Below are 23,816 nucleotides of genomic sequence, written 5' to 3'. Positions count from 1 at the left end.
TTATACCTCCCCCATCTTTCGATAAATATTTTCCATTACTCCAGATTTGATTACACTTCTGCATATATAAAGTCTGCAGCATGCTTGAAAACCTGTAGTGATTGAAGTAACAAACTATACAGCAGATAATAATTATATACTTAAAATGAATGAAACGACTAAGCAAAAACTCAGTTGAGGATGATAATGTCCCTGTTTTACAATATCTTAATTACAGAAACCTTCATTTAGCTTGTATCTTTACTACTGTATTTGCAAATACCTCAAAGAAAACCTTTAAACCAGTAACAACAAGAAAGAATGAGCCAGAAAGATCTAACTACTCTGCATCTGACAATCAACAGGAACAAAAACTGGAAAAAAACCCTGTATTTCATGAGGGACATCTTGTATTCCAAATGGCATAGTATCCCAGTGGCTTCTTTTGCTTAGATGTTCATGCTCCCAGGTGCTGTATCTGAATATTGCCAGCCAATATCAAAGCAAAGAAGAAAGGTAATGTCTCAGAAAATTAGCTGACTTTTCATTGTCACTGAGGTGAATTTACCATCAATGTAAACAGGTACAATTCTTTACAGATTGCATGCATTTATGCAAGCATACAATTAGACTTGTACACTCTAACTCAAGAAAACTGCCAGAAGTCTTGAATGAAAACTTTTGGGTGGAAATGTACGAATGTGCTAAGATTTTGAATCAAAACACATACATCTGAAAAAATACCCGTAACTAAAAAGTTAAACATCTTCACTCTCTGGTTCTGCTGCAGAATAATCCTGTTCTAGGCCATTGATTTTACATCAGTGATCCCAGATGACTCAAAGCAACATTTTCTTGCTTACAGCTAAAAAAAATTAAATAAAATCCAAAACATTAACTGAATGTAAAATGCTGTACTAATTTTTATCTTCAATCTGCAGAAAGCCTGAATCTTTGGAAGGACAACTGCCTAATTGGTTTCACTGTAGTGCTACTTGAAAACAAACTGCCATTATTCCTTAAATATCCTATCCATCTCTATACTTATCCTCAAAAGAAAGTAAATGAGGCAAAGCATCCTAAAGAGTCCTTTGCACGTTTTTGGGACCTGAAAATATCATGTCATGTTAACATAACTTGAACAATGTCAAAAAACCCAAGAAAACAAAGCAAAGCCCTGCTGTATGACACTGAGAATCAAAACTGAAATTAACATAACTTAAAGAAACTGGTGAATGCTAGGCCAACTGTTTACTGACTTTTCCAATAAAACTTCAGATTTTTAAGAGGCCAAACACTGTTTTCATACTTCCAACCTGTTAATGTTGCAGGATCAAGTTGTCAAATACATGCTGCAATCCCATCCAACAGGTCCTGACCAAATACGTACAGGCAGTACCTATAAGAAAGAGCAAAACTAACAGAACCACAAAACCAATTACCTGAGCATCTCAGTTACCTCATCCGTGAGACAAGGAAAGCAGTATTTATCTTTCTTTGAAAAGTAATTCACTCCTATCAGTTAAGTGTAACTACATGTCGACAGTTTTCTTGGTCCTCTTCTGAGCACTCCACCACCCTCAGACAGTTTCCAGCTTTCTGCTTGCCTCTGAGCAGCTCCAGACAGACACAACTTTATCTTTCTGCCAAAACTGGAATTCTCTTAATGCAAGATCTAGAAATAGCAGCTGTAGACCATCAGGAAAAGAAAGAGCTTCACAATGAAATAAAACAGAAAGTACAGTAGCATGACAGTACTATCTGCTCAAACTCCAGAAGAAGTAGCAAACCTTAAAGAGCGTTTGTTGGTCGTCACCAGGGCCAGTGTCATGCTAAAGTAGTTAGAATTCCATACGGGAATGTGTTCCATCTGTCCAATCAGCAGAAGACACTTTATTTTTTCTTTCTTTTTTAATCCTAGCTTTCTGGCATCTTAGCATCTCATTCCTTCTGAAACAAGCTATAGTCATTAAAAAAAAAAAAGTGAAAGTTCAATCTAAGCCCAGTATCTCAGAAGATGCAGCTGCAGAAGTAGAATTTAATGAAGAATGATTAAAATTGGTGGTATACACTTCCAAGTTTATTTCAAATTCACTCATCTGTGTTGCTTCATATTTATCCTGTTGCAACTCAATCAGTTGAAGCAGCTAAACTAAAAAGTGGAGTAATGCAGAAACCTAGAGATAGCAAACCAGGAGTCATTTGATATTACACACACTCCAAAAGTTTAATGCACTGTATATAGCTGGCAATAGCATTTCAGATGTAAACGAAAAAGTTGCCTGGCATACTATCAGAACTTTCTGCTTGCTTCTTTGTTTGTATGGACACCAGCTCATTAAAGTATGCATGTTGCATGATGGGGTTGAGTTGCTTACTGAGGTTGGATGCCCATCCCTCATTGCAGCAGAAGGTTACTCAGTAGCACTTTTCACAGTCAGATTGCATGATTCCAACAGAGCCACTCTATATTTCTGTGGCACTACAACTTAGAAAACCTTGATGTCTTTACTGCTTATCCTAGTTAAAGATGAGATCATCATTTTCCCTGAAGAGAGGCAGCATAAAACTTCAGACCAAGCTCTATTTCTTGCACCTGGTACATAATTACCTCTATGACTGCAAAACCAGTACCAGGTCATTTCAGGAGTTATTATTCTGTGTGTAATTAGGTCATACTGCTGTCTGCAAAGAAAGAGTATTACACTGGTATATAAAACATTTCAGTAAAGTTCATACCATCAGATCTCAGAAGAAAGAGATAGAAGAGGAGCTCCCCTTTGAGCATCAACAGAGAAATGGCCTGATCAAAAGACCCCTATAGATATCAGTGGGCTTTGAATCAAGCTGCTGTGTCAGTTCAAGTTGCCTGAACACGTATTTCATATTTGCTGCATTACAGATATTTGCATCTAATTATACAGAATGGCCAGATTAAATTTAATACCTCCATTGCATTTATATAAACTAAACCTCTATCCTCCAAGTGAAAATCATAAAGTATTTTACATATTTAAATGAACAACACCAGACAAGATGACCTTTATAATCACCATTATAAGAAACACAATTACAAGTGACTCAAGACACATGGCAAACTTAGTTATGCTAAAACAGACTGGTTTCCAATCTTTTTAATCCTGACGAAAATTGATGTCTAAAATAAAAATGTATTACACAGTTATAGGAAATGCTTAGCAGAACTTACTCTTTATATGTTACTAAATTCTACAGATAATGTTTATCAAAAAAGGTAATTCCGCAACACAAAAACCCCTCAACTACTTACAATTTAATATTATTTAACAGAGATGTTACTAAAAAATGGCTTTACTTATTTTATACAGATTTTGTGGAAGCACGACACAGAATGAAAACCATCAGTCTGAATTTGATCCTTAAAGCTTGATAACAATTCAAAATGCAGTGACTACCATCATAGAATTATAAAACCAAAAGTTGTATATGGATATACTTAACCTGAAAGATCCCAAGTGCTTTAAAAATGACCCAAGAAAATGAGAGTCATGCTCACAATCAATGAAATGCAGACAAGCATACAATATGCATAACAGTGCAAGTCCAAGCAAATGCAGAAATACCATTTTTTCAAATGAAAAAGCAGAAAGAATACTGATCAACAGAGTGCAATTACTCATGCTGTATTTGGCCATGACAACACAAAAGGAGCTCTGCAAGGTTGTGTTTCTTGGTTTTTTTTGTTGTTGTTCTTTCCTTTTCTTTTCTCACATTGTCCTGTTTTTTACATGCTGCCTGACAGAAGGCTGCAGAGCGCTACTTTGGAGCATCAGTTGAATGTCAGCTCAGAATAAAGGATGCTACCAGCTGTGGTGCCAGTCCCATTCCTTCATCACCACCGAGGATTTTATACTTTCTGTGAAAGCTAAATAGAGTGAACGCTGGCTAAATCTGACAAGATCTCTGTTTAAAAAGAGATGACCATAGACATAAGCAATAAGCCGTTCCATTTCACCATTGCCTTGAATGACAACAAGCGTTTCATATAGGTATGACACGGGGTACGTAATGACCTTGCACAAATTAGAAGTGGACACACAATGAGACTCCGAACAGCTTCTTCCTCATGGAAGCCCATCTGTTACACGCTATGTGGTTCTCCTTTAATGATTTATTTAAACAGAAGCAATCAAAAGGTTCAGCTTCTCAGTTTAGAATCAGATAATCACTCAGACACAGGATGAACTGTGGAAACAATTTTAAAAGCCTATTTGGTGCAAAAAAAAACCAGCACTGAGGAAAAAATTAAAACCACGACCCAAAAAAAATTAGTAAAGCAAAATGTGACATAATTTTTATTATGTCATAGGCAGACACTGAATTGATATTTTTTGAAATAATTAAAAGTAGTAAAAAGTTTTTAATAATCTTTAAACATTTTCAAAAAGCACTACAAAAATCATTTAGGAAGAGAACTAGAGAAGCTATTATTAAAAACAAATATTTAAACTAAAAAAAAAGAAAGGTTTCCCAGCAGGAAGCACACTGCATGTGCTTCTAAGACTTTCAGTGTTGAATCTGTCAGAATAAAAATGCGTCTTTAAAAGAGAATAAAAATGCTTTGCAGTAAATGGTCATTAACAATTTGGTAAAGTACATCCTATACAATTGCCTATGAAGTACAGAACCTGCTTTTCATAAATATTTCAGTGTGCAAAGTCAGTATTACTTTAAGCAGCACCACTAGTGGTTTCTGCTGTCCATGATATTAAGCTTCAGACTAATTAATTGCATCCTCCATAACAGCCAAATATGCAGCTTTTTGAACAATGACTGTAAAAAGACTATGAGAATTTTTGTTACTCTTCGAAGTACATTCCGAACACATTTTATTCTTAAGTAGCTAAGTCAGAACATACATATTTTTAAAAAGCAAATTAAAAAAAAACACGGACTTGGATAGGTTCCTCTTCTGTTAGAAGACAGAAAGCTAGGAGATATTCTGTGCAAGTGTATGTGCATTGAACAACAGAAAGAAAAACCAAGGGTGAAAGAAAATTCCAGCTTCCTAAGAAACCCTTCTGCTACATGTAATTCATTATTTAATAAATATATCTGTTCAGTTCTAGAAAGCTTCACTCTACAAGCAGGCTTGTAAGAGCTTTAGGACTTACACAAGCAATTTCTAAGACAATAAAACTCAATGATGTCAATGAGAGGGGACCTGTAGAGACTGAAGTATCAGCCTCCAAACAATAGTTTTAAAAAAAAGGGTTAAAAAGCTATTTTGATGTGCATGATAGCCTTTATTTTATATTTCGTCTAGAAATTAATTCAGTATAGAAATTCTACTTAAGATGACTTGGCAAGCACAACCTAGCAATTAGATCGTGAAATACAGCCCCCCCCCTAGTTTTGTGCATACATACATTATTTATCAGAAGATGCTATCCCAAAAGAGTAATAGGGGCAGAAAATGGCTGAGTGCAGCCAGAAAAAGAATTCAGCAAATAAGGCAGGAAAACCTGCCCATCAGTACGGGTAATGAGGAAACCAAGACAAGAGAGTGGGTTTCATTTCCAGCTCTGGGTTACAAATGCCAATCAACCCAAGCCAGGATTTATAAGCGCAATCCAGCAGTTTGGCAGACAGGCAAGTAATTAAGCTTCACTTGTCCGGAACATGCATTTGGTTGTTTTGGGCTGCAAAGCAGTTCTCTTCCTTGCCATAACAGAACCTTCTGACTTCATAAGGCAGATCTGCTCAACAGTAAAGCATGAGACCTTCAGCAACTTTCCTAGAACCATTATGTCTTAGGCTACAGAAATACCTGCAGCCTAAAAGAATGTAAAGCTCACACAGAGTATCACTTGATTTCAAATCTGTTTATTGCAAGTGATTAATTCAATCACGGTTGATGCCAGAGCAATCAGGAAACTCAGTTTCACCACAATTTCAGGTAAAATTACATTACCTCTGTGCCCCTGGCTTTCCTATCTGTTAAAATGGCAATAACAGTTGATCACTTTCATAGGAGTGTTCTGATGCCCTCAGAAGAAAGTTACTGTCTAAAGGGCAAATTAGTACTATTCATCCTAAAATGCTAATAAATAGCATTACTTGTCGATGCTTCTATTATCCAATAGGAAAAACATATTTTTGAGCATCCCTAAAAATATGAAATGATTTTTGTCAAATCTCCTTTACAGGGAGCACTGACAGCTCTCAGCACAGTAAGCCAAGCCTGATTTTTGCACTACATCTGCAATATCTTTTATACTTGGGCAGCTGGCACAAAGTGAGAAAATTCATTAACATGCTAATGATGCGTCCTATTTAAAATTCCAGCTCTGATTATTGTGTGATTAAGTCTCTTCCCTTGATGTCTGCTTCCTTATATCTGCATTATTGTTAGAAATCAACAATTATTAATGAAGTAAAAAATAGGTGATCATTTTATACACAAAAGACAAACATACACACATATTTTAGCATTTTAATTTCTTTGTTTAACTTTTTCCAGACAAAAGGGTATAATCATCAGTTAAAAAAAAAAAAATTCAAAATAAGTTTTCAGGAAGTTCACAGGCACAAAAGATAACTGTTCAAGTGCCAGATAACATAGAAATAGCCATGTGTAGGAATACCTGCGCAGAAGGTTTAAAGGTGCTATACTAAAAAAAAGAAGGAGGGCTCCTGATGCAGAGAAGTAAGATTATTCCCTGGAAACAACACGAAAGGAAGAATGAGAGGAGACAACAGCTCCAGTCAGTTTGATTACCTTTTCTGGAGAAAAAAAAAAGCGTCTCCTTTCTATGCTGAAAGACATATAAACCCACTAACTTATTTAAACTAGCATAAACCTTCAAAGACGAGAAGACTAGTTTAGTTTATGGATAGACACCTATTTCATAAAGAGTTGAGCCAAAGCATAGCACAACTGTGCCGTAAGGAAGAAGCACGGATACATCCCTACTGCACGCCAGGACACGGATCAGTCAGCCTAGCCCAGATCATTTTTGCTGTTTAAGTTAGCATGGCTAATTTGGCCTGAAGGGCTCCCTAATGAACTCTGGGCAGACAGACAGTACAAAAAGCTGGAGGACAGTAACATCCTCAATTAGTAAAGTTAGATGGAGAAAGGATTTCTCTCCCTGGCTTGTAGGTATAGCGGGAGAAGTCAAACTAACCAGGAATAGGCTGCACCAAGCAATGGGACCAACCATGCATACTAATTTAACCCACAGCACAGAGCAGTTGAGCCCATGCTGCACTACTAGCACAAGCAGCAGAAGCGTTTTAGGAGCTATATTCATGCCAGGCTACACTCTCCCAAAATCACAGCGTCACCAACAGCAGCGGGTCAACACATTCTCCATCACAAGCCCCACACCCCTGCTGCATCCCTTATGCCAATGCTGGCACTCCCACCACAGGCTGGTGGGTCTCACAGTAGTGCTAACGCCCCGTTCACATCAGGTTTCTGGTCAGCACTCAGCTGGTCTATGGGATGGGGCAGGAACAGGAGGAAAAGGCAAAACCACTCAACTCAGCAGCAACATGGATTTTACTGGCTTAAATGAACCACAAAGCCTGAGGCCGTGCAGTAAATCAGCTCGGCTGCCCTGACACAAATCACACCTTTCACAGCGCAGACAAAGCCAACGCAATTATCTCCAGTTCTTTTGAACAACAGCAAAAACAAATGGTAGCAAAATCATATTCCAATTGTTTATGTTTTAGTCTCCAAACATGAAAGTACTGTACAAAATAACAACCGGTTCGTAAAAGTGGATGCCATCTTTAAGATACAATCTGTTTACTACTTTCCAGAGAGTATCAGAATGCTTTTCTTCAATTGAATGTGTTGGTATCAAACTCGTTTCCATTTGTTAAAGGAGAAAATGGTGTAGGTTACATGTAAGGGGGCAGATCTGAAGATCTCAGGTTTCAATTTATGTATCTCCAACTAGTATGCGCTTGATTATTTTACACAAGGATAAGTTTCTCCTTATGCCTACAGAATCACAATGAATTAGAAGAACAATCCACATAATAAACACCCAGTGTTTTGCAATTTATTGTCATGAATTGTAGGACAGGAGAGGTCAGACCAAGAAGGTACCTCATTACAGCTACATAAATGCAAAGGGGAAAAAAAGAATCTATGAACTGCAACCAATTCTGTTGCTTCAGCAACAGTCTTGCACAGGTTTTCTTTAAAACCCTGCTGAAGAAAAATACAAATGAGAAGTGCATGTGTATTATAGGAAGTTTAACTGTCCTAGAAACAAAGGAGCAACAAAATGGACAGATTGGAAGGTCAGAACCCCCTTCAACTCACTTGCAAATCCAAGCAGTGAGGAAGTATTGCCTGATGTGGGTTTGAATCACACGGCTTAGGTAACAATGCACTACTTTGAGGAATCATTTTTTAAATTTTTAACCATCTAGTTTCTAAGAAAGTTCTTATCTAGTAGAGTGTGAGCATGTATACATATATATTCCTCTATGCATCTTTAAAATATTGTCTTACACATATTCCGTTGCCTATAAAACTTCTCGTTTCTAAAACAGCTCTTGCCTATCCACTTGCCTATGAAGAAACTTCATATACTCTTAAAACAGAGGCACTTTCTTCAACCAACTTCCTGCTCATAAGATCCTGAAAAAGGAAAGACATTTCAAACCCCTAGAGCTTTAAAGTAGCCCCCAGATTTATACTTAGCTGTTTCGAGGTAACTATAGTAACTGTACATTTGTAGTCAATTAAACGTTATACGGCCTTTTCATTTAATCAAGCAGCAAGGCCACTTTATCTACTTAACTGCAGGAGAGGGTACAGCAGACAAGAGGATAAGCCAAGTCTAGGAATGACTTTGCTATTTTGTTGTCAGTAGCTTTCCCAGTAATTGCACAGAACTTCATCAATTCCACCATGACACTACAACACAAGCACACTGCTTATATTTATAAGTGAGCTGTGCTTGGCAAGCTGTTTAACCCCCCCCCCCCCCCCCCCCCCAAGCATAAATTTGCAAAGAGAACTCTTGCCTTCAGAACCAGGCACCCCTTGTACCTCATACATTCAGACTCATCATCAAATGTTATATTTACACTAAATATTTAGTTATATATACTAAATATGGTTCTATTGTCACAGACAACTGCATCTACTGCTTCCACATAAAAGGCTACATATGTTTCTCTGTATGTGAATAAATGCAGAGTATCATCATTATTACAAAAATGGACTTAGAAAAGAAAGTTTTTAAGAACTGGGCTAAGACAGATCTCCAAAAGCTGTATATTGCTGGGATATCCCTTCTCCCCCTCAACCTCCCCCACATGCAATGGAAACAGCTGAGAGCATATTCAGCATATTGCTTATCTAGGTCCTGGCCAAACTTTCCTCAGAAAAATCAGTATGTTTTGTGAAATGCAGGACGGTTCATCAAACCCAGCAGACTTCTAGGTGCACATAACTGAGCAAAAGTTGTAACAGCCTGTGAACTACTTACCAAAGGCAGCCTCTCCTTGTTCAAGTTCTTGTTTCAGTCTGCTGTAATCATCTTTAATTCTCTCTAATTTTCGGACATTTCTGGCACTCAGAACCAACAGTTCATTGAGAAGTCCTTCCAGCCCCTCCTTCTCAGACGTTAATGATCTTATTTCTTCTGTCAGATCCTTCGCAGTACCAAAATTACTTCCTGCATGTTTTGTGGGGGTAGGGGGAAGAGGGAGGAAAGAGACAACAAAGCAGACACTTGCAACATTAGTAGGTTACGCAGCAAACAAGGGAAATTAAGCAACTATACTTCCCAACAGCAATTGAAAGACCAATTGGGGGCAGGGGGGGGGCCACCCACTTTGCAAGCAGCAATTTCATCAACATACTACAAAAAGAGTCACAACTGTAGCACGTTTTTCAGTTTACATTTCTGGAGAAAACCTTTTCCTAAGGTCCACACTTCAGAAAGTGTCATACTGTAATTCATTGATCATTGCGATGTGATCTGTCAGACCATCTTCTTGTACTGGAGGACACCTCAACTCACAATACTTGTGAAATACATGCTATTAATCTGCTAGATCCTGAAGTATTTCCTCCCTGAACAAAGCAGCATTATGCTGTTGTTCATAACAAGCATCAGAAGGCTGTTTATAAATGACACATTGCATTTCTTAATTGCATGCACCCCATGCAAAGACCATCAGGAGATGTTCCCCTGAGAGAACATATTTAAAAGTCAAAACTCTCCACTTCTGGCTCTGCCCGAAGCATGAAACCTCAGAGAAGGGCAGAACACCTCAATATCACCAGATTATACTGCTCTGGAGTTTTTAAAAATGTTTGGCTCCTTTGGACAGCAATCCAGAGTCAAAAGTTCAACTCCCAACTGCTTTACAGTGTAGCCTAGTAACATTTGCCCACTTAAGCTTTCTGAACACCATTTTTATAAGAACCTGGAGAGAAACATTTCCTTATTTCACAGAAAAATCTTAAGTATAAATGCACAGTGACAGTGAGATGCTCAGCTATCAAATGATTTTAAAATAGCAGTAATTATTACAATGCTACATTTATACAGCCGTACCTGTGCCTTTTCAATAATCCAGCTACTTGGCCAGGAGGAGGGGGGGCAGGGAATGACACACGACACACCACAAAAACCTACAAAAACCCCACTGTAATCTAAAGAACACTTGACAAAGATAATTTGCATGTAGACTTGCCCAATACATGACAAAAGATCTCTAGCACAAGATCTAAACTCTAGCAATCATCCTAACTTAGCAAAAATTTATGGTATGATGGTGATATGATCTGATAAGTAAAGATATCTAGTAAGTAAAGGCATTTAGAAAATTTAGCCTTGAAGCAAGTATTAGGGTAAAGCACATCCAGTCGCACATATAAGACGTCTCATCAGCTTCTGAAGTATGTACAATGACTTCAGACTCCTGAAATAACTTTATAATACCACCAGCATTATTCAGACATAAAGGTGTCCTTTGGCTTTTTTTTCAGGAATGTAATAAACTGTTGCTTTTAAACTTTGAAATTGATCTGTTGTGTATTTTAGAAAATTAAGACATAATCCAAAACATCAAATCCACATCAGAGTATCCTAAACTGTGGCATTACATCCTTTTTACCTGGTGTCTCAAAAGTGTTAGTCACAAAGCCTTCAACAGGAATTGTTTGGCTGCTGTTCAGTTCCTTCAGGAATGGGGAGCAAGAACAGAACGCAAGTATTTACACTGGTCAGAAGATGGCAAACCACCACCAGCTGCTGAGAGCGGATCCATTACTCCAGAGCCTAAGAGTGAATGCTGACTTTTATGTTTCTTTTTAAGAGTTCAAAACTCCCCTATTTCTAATTCTCAGCTAAACTCCTGTTTGCCAGTTCTATCTTACAAAGAATGATACAATTCAATAACTATAAATACACTTTACAAAAAGTAGGATCTTATAGCTTACCAGTGCATTTATTGGGAAACAACAGCACAAATTTTATCATCTTAATCTGTCACATGTTTCCAAATGGGCAAAACATGAGAGCAAGATAAGCAAGACAAAAATCACTGGAAAAATGGCAGATACTCAGATGCTTCTAAGGCAATGAGACTTACAATTAAACAGTGCAGCTTTACTTCACCTGAACTCATCCCAAGCACCAACGCACAAGAGCCTTAATAAAACATGAAGGCAAGAGATTCTTCATTAGAATCTGGGGCCTGCCCTTACATTTCAGAAGACAGGAAGGAAAAAGGTATGATATTACAATATGAAAGTTTTATACATATTGAATGGATCTTAATTCCCAGAGGGAAAGTTTATATCAAAACTGAGGCTATGAGGAAATGGCATCAGATATATATACCCAAAAGCCAAAACTGACTGACGCAGCTCCCCCTGACAGCAGAAATGTCTGGAAGTCTGCAGTGAAAATTCAGAAGAGCGTATACAAACTCAGGCACCACAAGTGCCATCAGTGACCTCAATCACAGCAACCAAAATAACTGCTTTCTAAATGCCATAAGAAGGTTGATTTAAAAATTAATATATAATCCCTAGCTGCCAGCATTAAGAAACATGCCCTTCTGGGGTTTTTTGTTTGTTAAGAGACAAAGTCACATTGGATGCTGTAGAAACATTCTGAAGACGTGTCAAAATACTTTATTCTGCTAATATCCTGAAAATGTTAAAATTCCTCTTTTTGATGATAAAAATTATTTTGCCTAAGTGAACACAGTAACTGTTACTTTGTCAACCACTCAGAGCTAAGTTTTATATAGCCTTACCACTGCGAGAGTTCTAGTTGGGTAACATTAGATAAGTAAAGTCAGTCCTAACTCTTCCCAGGAAACTCAAAAATCACTGAAGCTAATGGGACTGCTCACTCAGAAAATCTGTACAGAGACAACAAAATTAAGAAATTAATAGTCTAAGACCAAAGCTGAGCTTCTGGTCTAAACCAAGACATGAAACAGGGATTCTGTGAAGGGGACTGAAGGGCAAAATGCCACTTTTCCCATCCTTCCCCCTGTCTCACAATGACACTTACTAGCCATGTGCAATTTTAGCCGCTGCATACATGTTCATATAAACACACTGGGTGCAAACTGGCACACCAAATGGGGAAACCCACAAGTTCAGAAAACTGTTTATAAACGTCCAGGCTAGAAAGTCTGTTGCTCTACCAGAATCTTTAATCTATTCCATTTCCACTTGAATAAACACATGGATAAAATGGGGGAGAGGGGAAGGGGAAGAATAACCATGTGAAGTAAAGTTGGGATTATAATAAAATCTGAATCATTCACATGAACTTGGCCGAACTGATTATACTTCTACAAGTGCAACACCGGAAAGTCGTATTTTCACTTTCCAGCTAATTCAAAGTATCCAGTGATCTGAATAGGTTGAATAATATGCTTGCGGTACGCTGTCATAAGGAGCTGAGTATGTACACTTAACTTTGAGGGGCTGAACCTTACTGTTACCTCAAAAGACAGCAACAAAAACCCAGTTTAAACTTCCTCCTTAATCTTGCCCTCTGGGGCGCTCTCCTCACATACTTATACTTCATCCCCCGCTCTCTACAGATAGTGACATCAGGTAGGCTCCAACAGCTTGATGTGAAGGCCAAAAATAACAGCCAAATCAAGCAAAACAACCTACATTGGAAAAATTAAAAAAACCCCCAACCTTATCCCCAGGCACAAAGTAGTTATATAATTGCTTTTACTCACCGTAAACATAAATAGTATATATTTACCTTATTTTCCTCTCTTCCCAAAATTTTACTTGTATGGCTATAATGCTACAGCTAAATAGTGCTCTACATATCAAGTATATTTTCTCTATACATAGTTACATGCCACAAACTCATGTCCATTATGACAGCTCATTATCAGATTTTACTATATTGGGCAGATTGTTGCCCATTTAGTAGCCCTAATCTAACATATCATTATTTTGATACCATTTGCCAGCAACAAATTGACTAAAAATATGGTTTGAAATCTGTCCCATTTTGTAAAAACCAACAAATGTGTTATTATTTAAGCTTTGTTAAATATTTCCCCTTCAAAATACAAGACAAAGTTAATGGCCCACAACTTTTTTACTCCCACTTTTTCTCACATTTATGCCAGAAATTACATACACTCGTAGTTTCCATTATTCATACTTGAAGCAGAGAGGTATGTTCCATCCCTACTGAAACTATGTTCATTGTAGTACAAGCAAAGGAGCAATTTTTGCATAACAGTAAACAGTACATACTGCACATTGGCTTGAACGCAGGAAAGAACAGACTGGTCATTAATTATCATTACCTATACGCTAATTCTTCATAGACTAACACTACCTTTAATAATACATAAGAAAGTGAAAATTTACATTTTAGCTTAGGGCATTTGCCACCATGGTATTTATCAATGGCACTGGAATTCAAAGCTGAAAATCCTCCACCCTGTGATTAATGAGAATACAAACTGCTTCCAACACCAGAAAAGAAATTTAAGAAAATAAATATCATTCAGCTGCTCACAAAGAAAAGAGAAAAAGCTAAAAACATGACAGAAACGTAAGATTTTGGAAGCAAGGCCAGTCTGTTTGCACCTCTGAAAAAAACAAATAGCAAATGAGGAACAGTCTACCATCTCCTGAAACATTTTACAGAATTCCAGCATGTTTGAATCACAATTACTGTTTTTAAGCAGTAACACGTGCCAACACTTTTATGAAGCATAATGCAACTAAATGATTGATGTGATCCTGAATGGGAAAATAATAAAATCCATCTAGAAGCAGGCAAGAGACCCCACATGCATTTGGAGGAGGAATTCTCTGTCACAGAAAGCCTCTTGTACCCAGACTGAATCAGTTGCCACAGAGCAACCCAGGAATCAAAAAAAAAAAAGGTGCAAAAAACCCCAACAACGATAAAATTTTAAATCAGTAATAACAACTCAAAGACTCAAGTGAAAATTGTCAATGAGAAAAGGCACAAAAACCCTGAAGAAAAAGGCAGAGGTTTAGAAAATGGCAATTCAGCGATACTGAGACGCAACCTGTTACAAGGAGCAACAGCAACTAGTGACTGCCAAGCCATCAGATGCTCTCAAGTGCTTGCACTGTGGGCGACAAGTACAGCCCGGGAGCACATTAGTCCCAGCAATTTACTATGTGTGTTAGCCAATAAATAAATGGCTGTTGTGAGTTATGTGTAATTCTCCTTCCACATGGTAAAGTATGCCCAACTGAAAGTCACTCCAAGGCTCAAGGGTCAGCCAATAGCACTGACACGTGCGCACACAGGCTTCCCTCCATAATTGCTTCTCCGTCCCTCATAGCTCCCATTCACCTTATGCCTTTCAATCTCTGATTCTTTTACATCTCCCCTCTCTCTTGCCTTTGCCTCCACTCGCTACCACTACCAGTGAAGAGAAAGGGACATGCTGAGGGTAGGGAAACACCCCAGACCTGATCTCCATGGTCTTGAGGGCTGCATGAAATCACCACCCCACTTCTTACCAACCAAGCCAGGAAAGAAAGCCGAAGAAGGGTCAGGGAGAGAAATATTCATGCCACCTGGATTTAGGCACCAGAAGTGCATGCACTAAGGTTCAGAGGTTTGTCACCTTGGCTCCCTAGACAGTCAGTGGAAAGAGGGACATCACTGTCCCCTTCCACAGACTGCACAGGGGTTTTCTCACATCCCCTCCAGACCACAGCACAGCCTTTACGCGGGGCGAGAGCACCTTCCCTTCACAGCTCTCCACATCTAACATTTCTCCTTTGAGCACAAAACCCTGGAAAAGGAACTGCCAAAGAGATTACTTGACCCTCTCTCCTGCTCCAGGGATAGCAGCTTAGGTAACAGGAGAGAAAAAGAGTAAGTTGTTACACGACTGACAGACTTCTGCAACAGAAGCGATCATTTTCTGCTGTCTTGTCACGTACCATGCTGGAACTTCAGCTACAACAAATTATCCTTAAAGTTCACTGAAAGCCAGTAACATCCAGCAGTCTCATTTGGAAATGAGATAAAAAGACAAACAGCATAGCTGTCTGCAGTCTGCGCAACTGTTTGGGAGTTGGTTTGGGGGGCTTACTGGCATTATTTTTAAAATGAGTTAACAGGCTTGCCAAAAAGTACATCACTTGCAGCAATACACAGTAGAAAGTTTTACTTCACAGAGCATAAAGTGACTGTTGTGGGAAAACACCCCAATACACAGGATTGTATGCTGGAGCCAGACATTGCAATACAGGCATGAAGAAGGATTAATCTGAATATGCCTCTGAGCCATCAACCCAGACCGCTGCTGGAAACAAGAATCTGAAAGCAGGGAACCGGCTGCATCATCTGACAAGACACAGGCCTCTATCAGAGTCCAATTTATCAAAAAACTAAGCCTTCATAAGAAGGCACAAAGAGGCATTGGGTTTTTTGCCTCTAAGACTAGCAGAGTTCTCCAGCTGTTACCAAACAACAGTTCTCAGAAAGAGGAAACATTAAAAAAAACCAGGAGCACCATCGCCTTCCAATGAAAAACAAATTACAAGCTGTATATAGCATGTCTGGGGAAGATCTCAATACCATGTCGAGAACTTTATGCCCATACATACGTCTGCATGAAATGACAGAATACAGCACAGGCAAGAAAACAAGACACCCACATTACCGAAACACACAGATGTATGGCTGAAAACATCCTTCAACCTGCACTGGCATCTTCCAGCCTGACTGCTCTGTCCCCTCCCTAACATACTCATTCCCAACAGGAATGCTTAGCACCAAAGCTAGAAGGCTGGGGGCTTTTTTGTTACAGTTGCTTTTCAAGGAATGCAGAACTTGCCCTAAATGAGCATCAAAAAGCAGGCAAAAAGGCAACAATCCCAGCATTATGGTCTGTGAAAATATGTTATCTAGTATTTATGTCATGCTATTTATAAACTACACTTCTACACTGACATAAGGGAAAAAACCCTTTTCGTTGTACTGCTAGAAATCATCCCACAACAGTACTTCCAATCAGCTCCCACTTGCAGGTATTTAATGAATAGAGATAGTGCTAATTACAGGTTGATGACACAAGATTTCTTACTGGTGTAGATAGTTTTAAGATCAGAAGTATCTTTTTTTTTTTTTAGCTACTCACAAGTCACCTCATTGTAATTTCTGTGTTTGGATATAATTTGTGTTTGCAGAGACATAAAGAAAGTTAATGACATGCATTTCATAGAAAACTACATAACGAATTCAGTTTTTCATTCACATCTGCTTAGCTCCCTGCTAGCCACTTCCTGGCTATCCAGTCCTATGCTATTATGCATTCTCAAGAGGAAAAGAACTCACATAGAATATATGAAGACATTGTAAAATATATCAACCAACCTCTTTTATTCAAATACAGGAATCAGACAAAATGATGACTGAAGTTCATTTTAGTTTACATCCTCCCTCCTGTTCCTAAACGATTTTCTCAACTAAGGAAAAATGAGAAACACACCTTTTCTCACATATTATTTGCTCTCCTGGAAAACAGCCTAAAGTAGGAAAATAAGTTTTAATAATATTTCTACAGTTACATTCACACTTGCTTACATACTGTCCTATTTATTGGCTTACGATTATTTCATCTGCAATTTATTCCCCCAAAAAATTTTATGCTAAATAGACACACGATGCTAACAGAAAGAACGAAGTATCACGTACTGCCATGTTCTTCCCATAACTGATGACAAAATTTTTATAAGCATGTTAAGAGCTACTGTAAGAAGCAATGTTATAATAATGACATGCAGGTTTCTAAGCACTGACATTAAGGTCTTTTAAAAAAGTCTACTAGATGCTAAACCATAAGATTTCATCGATAAGTATTTACAAATGTGTATGTCAAGAGTAACATCTCATGCAATCAGGAGTACTTGTTAACTATAATTAGCTAAAGCTACTGCCTTAAAAACCGTGACCAATATAGTAAGATTCTACTAATTATGTTTGGAGAAAAATTCTGGACTAGCATCTCAGGAGTATTAACTGTTATAGTTAACATAGTTAACTGCCAGTTATATATCACAACAGGCAAATGCCAATCAGAAGTAAGGGAGTTGTCGATATAAAGGATCTGAATTGTAACTGTTAACAGAAACACCTCTCGAACATTTAAGTACGAGATTCTTTTTTTTTCTTTCCCATATGAAACCTCACTGGGATTTAACTAATTTACTGTATATATTCTATGGCCTTCAATAATCCAAAGATTCCCAAACTTACTTTCTTTCTCCTCCAAATTTAATTTTACACTTCTTCCAAGGAATAAATAATAGGGAGGACAGACATTTACATATGTAGCATCTTCTCTTATGTCTTTACAATATCATTTATTATACAGTCTCAAAATCCAAGGTATTAGTATTGACAGGACTAACAGAATTGTTATGCTTACATTGCATTTATTGTGGTATTTTCCTCTCAAAACAAGATCAGCTATATTCTTGCATTTTCTGGTGCAAATACACCCATACTATAAATCAATGTGTTTGGAATAGAAAGCACAGTTCACGTAGAAGATGAATGTGGCCTGAAGCTATCAAGGTATCCATTAAAGGCTGAGGTGCGTATCATGCTCTCCAAGTCACCACATCATTAAGTCATCACAAGTAAGCTCTGAAAATGAATGTATCACTTAACTATATTGTTAAGCTCATCAAACTTAACTTTTGGGATACAGGAATCCAGATGTGTGCAACTGCATTCAGTTACCTTTTTGCTTTGACACTGTTCCAAAATCACTTAACTCTGACTGCTTCCTCAAAGAAAATGCTATGTTAAACAAAAATGATGCAACATCTGTTTAGAGAAAAACAGTTCTTCTCAGTATCCATTAGTACTGTTGGTTGAGGAAATTGTTTGAATAAATGATCTAACTGCTATGGTAAAAAAGCAGAAATAACAGACTTTTATCCCTGCCTGATGCTTCCAGACTAAATGAAAACCTCTGACTATGACTACCAAACTTTATTCTTACTGCATATTTATATATTTACTTAAATCCCTCTGAATGTCATGCTCTGGAGCCCTCAGCACAAGAAGGACATGGACCTGCTGGAGCGGGTCCAGAAGAGGGCTACAAAAATGATCCGAGGGCTGGAGCACCTCTCCTACAAGGACAGGCTGAGGGAGTTGGGGTTGTTCAGCCTGGAGAAGAGAAGGCTGCAGGGAGACCTTATTGTGACCTTCCAGTACTTAAAGGGGGCCTATAGGAAGGATGGGGACAATCTTTTTAGCAAGGCCTGTTGTGACAGGACAAGGAATAATGGTTTTAAACTAAAGAAGAATAGATTTAGACTGGAAGGAAGAAATTCTTTACAACGAGGGTGGTGAGGCACTGGAACAGGTTGCCCAAAGAGGTAGTGGAGGCCCCATCCCTGGCAACATTCAAGGTCAGGTTGGACGGGGCTCTGAGCAACCTGATCTAGTTAAAGCTGTCCCTGCTCACTGCAGGGGGGTTGGGCTAGATGACCTCTAAAGGTGCCTTCCAACCCAAAGCATTCTATGATTCTATTCCAAGGCTGTCCTTAAATAATTGCGTATTATCCAACTGAAGATTCTCCCACCTTCTAACAATTTAATATATCCAGGCTGTTGATTAACATTCTGTTAGCTGCCTGACAGTTCAGGGGATGCGTATATGCAGTATCTTGCTTAAATCTTAACCAGTATTTAAAAGGTTAAGACCTACTTCTTAACTATGCCTTATTAAGAGGTGTCATTCATTTATGCCTGACACAGAAATACACAGAAACTGAATACTTCAGCCTTTCTGTATTATCCACTAGTCACTGGTTTTGCCTTGTTAAGTAAAAAGAAAAGCTATTTTTATCTCCTCCTTCCTCTTTCCCTTTTTGCATTTACCAAATCTTTTCTTCCTGACTTGTTTCTCTGCTAGCTGCAATTCATTCTGCATCCTGGCTTTTCTGATTTTATCACTTTCCAATTTTTTCAGATTTTTTTTTTTTTTAAACTTTCAGGTCTTTAGAGCGTTAATATTTTTGACTCCTGTATTTTTCCCCATATCCTCTGCATACTACTCTGCATTTAACATAAACAAGTGTCATCACATCAATGAAATGTATCCATTTCTTACAACAAGGTAAAGAAATTACAGTATCCACTGTCACCAAATTACTTTTTGTCCTTGATTTTCAACCATCTCCCTCCAGAATTCTGCCTTAGCAACAACTTAGGATTGTACAGTCATTAAAATTCCCTGAAGTAAGAGTTTTTCAGAATAAGAATAAAAAAGAAACAGTACTTCTTATCGGTGCTAAGAAATAGCACCAATACTTCTTGACTGGTTAAGAGATCAGGAGCACAAGTAGTGTTCTCCTCTATCCTTCCAGTTGCAGGGAACAATGAGGGAAGAAACAGGAAGAGCCAGCAGATCAATACCTGGCTCCAAGCCTGCTGTCACCAGCAGAATTTTGGGATTTTTTTTATCATGGGTCGGTCTACACAATATCAGGCCTGCTGATGACAGATGAGGTACACCCACCTCAAAAGGGGAAAAGGATCTTTGCACAGGAGTTAGCAGGGCTCATTGAAAGAGCCTTAAACTAGATTTGAAGGGGGAAAGGGATAAAACCAGGCCCACCAGAGATAAGCCTGGGGGCAGCATGCCAATGTTCGAGGGATGGTGCGCTAGCGAGGTCCTTTGGTCTGCCGTCTCAGTGGAGACAGGGGATGGAGATCCATGCAACAGCAAAGACACAAGGGTTATCAATGTGTTAGAAACCATCGAAGTGCCTGAGAATGGTCACATAGGAATTAGGGCTTCTCCCCCCAAAAAGTGGAGGGATCAATAGCCCAACTGAAGAGCATCTATACCAATGCCCGCAGCAGGGGCAACAAACAGGAGGCGCTGGAAGCCATTGTGCAACAGGAAAACTATGACATAGTTGCCATCATGGAAACATGGTGGGATGACTCGCACAACTGGAGTGCTGCAATGGATGGCTATAAACTTTTCAGAAGGGATAGGCAAGGAAGGAGAGGTGGTGAGGTAGCCCTGTATGTCAGGGAGTGTTTCGGTTCTCTAGAGCTTAATGATGGTGACAGTAGGGTTGAGTGTTTATGGGTAAGAATCAGGGGGAGGCCAACAAGATAGATATCATAGTGGGAGTCTGTTATAGACCACCCAACCAGGATGAAGAGGCAGACAAAATACTCCATAAGCAGCTGGGAGAAGTCTCACAATCGCTAGCCCTTGTTCTCATGGGGGACATCAACTTACCAGATGTCTGCTGGAAATACAATACAGCAGAGAGGAAACAGTCTAGGAGGTTCCTGGAGTGTGTGGAAGATAACTTCCTGACACAGCTGCTGAGTGAACCAACTAGGGAAGGTGCCCCGCTGGACCTGTTGTTTACAAACAGAGAGGGACTTGTGAGTGATGTGATGGTTGGACACTGCCTTGGGCATAGCGATCACAAAATGAGAGTTTTCGATTCTTGGAGAAGTAGAAGAGGGGTCAGCAGAACTGCTACCTTGGGCTTGTGGAAAGCAAACTTTGCCTGTTGAGGAGACTGGTTGACAGAGTCCCTTGGGAGGCAGTCCTGAGGGGCAAAGGAAAGGGTATTTTTGGACATTCTTCAAGAAGGAAATCTTAAAGGCACAGGAACAGGCCATCCCCATGTGCTGAAAGACGAGCTGGCAGGGAAGACAACCAGCCTGGCTGAGCAGAAAGCTTTGGCTGGAACTCAGGAAAAAAAGGAGAGTTTATGACCTTTGGAAGAAGGGGCAGGCAACTCAGGAGGACTACAAGGATGTCGTGAGGTTATGTAGGGAGAAAATTAGAAGGGCCAAAGTCCAACTAGAACTTAATCTGACTACTGCTGTAAAAGACAATAAAAAAATGTTTCTATAAATACATTAGCAACAAAAGGAGGACTAAGCAGAATCTCCACCTTGTATTGGAGGCAGCAGGAAACATAGTGATGAAGGATGAGAAAAAGGCTGAGGTACTTAATGCCCTCTTTGCCTCAGTCTTTAATAGTAAGACCAGTTGTTCAGCAGGTACCCAGCCCCCTGCGCTGGAAGACAGGGACAGGGAGCAGAATGAAGCTCCCATAATCCAAGCACAAATGGTTAGCAACCTGCTACACCACTTAGACACACACAAGCTATGGGGCCGGATGGAATCCACCCAAGGGTACTAAGGGAGCTGGTGGAAGTGCTCACCAAGCCACTTTCCATCCTTTATCAGCAGTCCTGGCTAACCAGGGAGGTCCCAGATGACTGGAGGTTAGCAAATGTGATGCCCATCTACAAGAAAGGCCAGAAGGAGGATCCAGGGAGCCACAGGCCTATCAGTCTCATCTCAGTGCTGGGGAAAGTTATGGAGCAGATCATCTTGACTGCCATCATGTGGCACATACAGGACCAGGTGATCAGGCCCAGCCAGCATGGGTTTATGAAAGGCAGGTCCTGCTTGACTAACCTGATCTCCTTCTATGACAATGTGACCCACTTACTGGATGAGGGAAAGGCTGTGGATGTCATCTGCCTGGACTTTACTAAAGCCTTTGACACTGTCTCCCACAGCATTCTCCTGGAGAAACTGGCTGCTCATGGCTTGGACGAGCATCCTCTTCGCTGGGTAAAGAACTGGCTGGATGGCTGGGCCCAAAGAGTTGTGGTGAATGGAGTTAAATCCAGTTGGCAGCAGGTCACAAGCGGTGTTCCCCAGGGCTCAGTATTGGGGCCATTTCTGTTTAATATCTTTATCAATGATCTGGACGAGTGGATCAAGTGCACCCTCAGTAGGTTTGCAGATGACACCAAACTGGGTGGGAGTGTTGATCTGCTTGAGGGTAGGAAGGCTCTACAGAGGGATCTGGACAGGCTGGATCCATGGGCCAAGGCCAATTGTATGAGGTTCAACAAGGCCAAGGGCTGGGTCCTGCACTTGGGTCACAACAACCCCATGCAACACTACAGGCTTGGGGAAGAGTGACTGGAAAGCTGCCCAATGGAAAAGGACCTGGGGGTGTTGGTTGACAGCCAGCTGAATATGAGCCAACAGTGTGCCCAGGTGGCCAAGGCGGCCAACAGCATCCTGGCTTGTATCAAGAATAGTGTGGCCAGCAGGAGCAGGGAAGAGATTGCCCCCCTGTACTCAGCACTGGTGAAGCTGCACCTCGAATACTGTGTTCAGTTTTGGGCCCCTCACTACAAGAAAAACCTGGAGGTGCTGGAGTGTGTCCAGAGAAGGGCAATAAAGCTGATGAAGGGTCTAAAGCACAAGCCCTATGAGGAGCAACAGAGGGAACTGGAGTTGGTTAGCCTGGAGAAAAAGGAGGCCGAAGGGAGACCTTATTGCTCTCTACAACCACCTGAAAGGAGGCCGTAGCAAGGCGGGTGTCAGTCTCTTTTCCCAAGTAACAAGCGATAGAATGAGAGGAAATGGGCTCAAGTAGTGCCAGGGGAGGTTTAGACTGGATATGAGGAAAAATTTCTTCACCAAAAGGGTTGTCGAGCTCTGGAGTAGGCTGTTCAGGGAAGTGGTTGAGTCACCATCCCCAGAGGTATTTAAAAGACAGGTAGATGTGGTGCTGAGGGACATGGTTTAGCAGTGGACTTGGCAGTGCTAGGTTAATGGTTGGACTTGATGATCTTTGGAAATAGTCCTGAAGTAGTCATTTGCTCTCTCAAAGTGTCACTGAGGTACATCTTTCCTGGCCAACTGCCTCCTCATGGCAGCATGAAGCAGTTGCACATCTAGTTTATGGACTATTTTGTTCTCATGGAAGTCATAAAATGGCTGGGGAAAATTTTGACCCTGTTTCGGAAAGCGAGAAAATTACCTACATTCAAACAGCCCATGGGCAGAGAAGGGTGATAGCTCAGCCTACCTCTCGCAGGTGGACAGAGAAATAGAGAGGGTTTCCATTTTGAAGAGGTGTTACAAGAAGCAAGGAAATTGAGCACGCTCAGCACCAACACAAGATCTGGTCCTTAATTTCCTTTAGGATTTTGCTCAAGCCTGATGTTATCCACTTCTGGCAAACAAACCATGTGATACTGCACAAGGTTTCATTTTAAAATATTTCGTGTGTGCTGGTGCTAGATTCTTGTATCTAATTGAGAAGGTAAATCACCAACATATATCTACAACATGTCACCTTGACATGTATTAAAAACCCTCTAGCCTTTCTTTACTTGGTATAACACTGGAAAATGCCTTGTACCCAAGTCTACATTCCCTCCTATTCAGCTTCCTCTCCAAGGCAGGTGTCTAGCAAAGAGACACCTATTACACACCTGCAAACAATT

The 23,816-nt window shown here is 39.8% G+C and overlaps 1 protein-coding gene across 1 annotated transcript in view; it reads right to left on the bottom strand.

The window, feature by feature from the left end:
• The window catches only part of DISC1 (DISC1 scaffold protein), a 190,006-nt gene that overhangs the window by 94,677 nt on the left and 71,513 nt on the right, over positions 1 to 23,816 (bottom strand). The window contains exon 8 of the mRNA XM_075707503.1: positions 9,480 to 9,668. Within this exon, the coding sequence (XP_075563618.1) occupies positions 9,480 to 9,668 (189 nt within the window). The remainder of the gene's footprint in view (positions 1 to 9,479; positions 9,669 to 23,816) is intronic.

This window comes from Pelecanus crispus, chromosome 3, assembly GCF_030463565.1.
Source record: "Pelecanus crispus isolate bPelCri1 chromosome 3, bPelCri1.pri, whole genome shotgun sequence".
Taxonomy (NCBI): Eukaryota; Metazoa; Chordata; class Aves; order Pelecaniformes; family Pelecanidae; genus Pelecanus; species Pelecanus crispus.
This window is presented reverse-complemented; position numbering and strand designations above follow the sequence as displayed.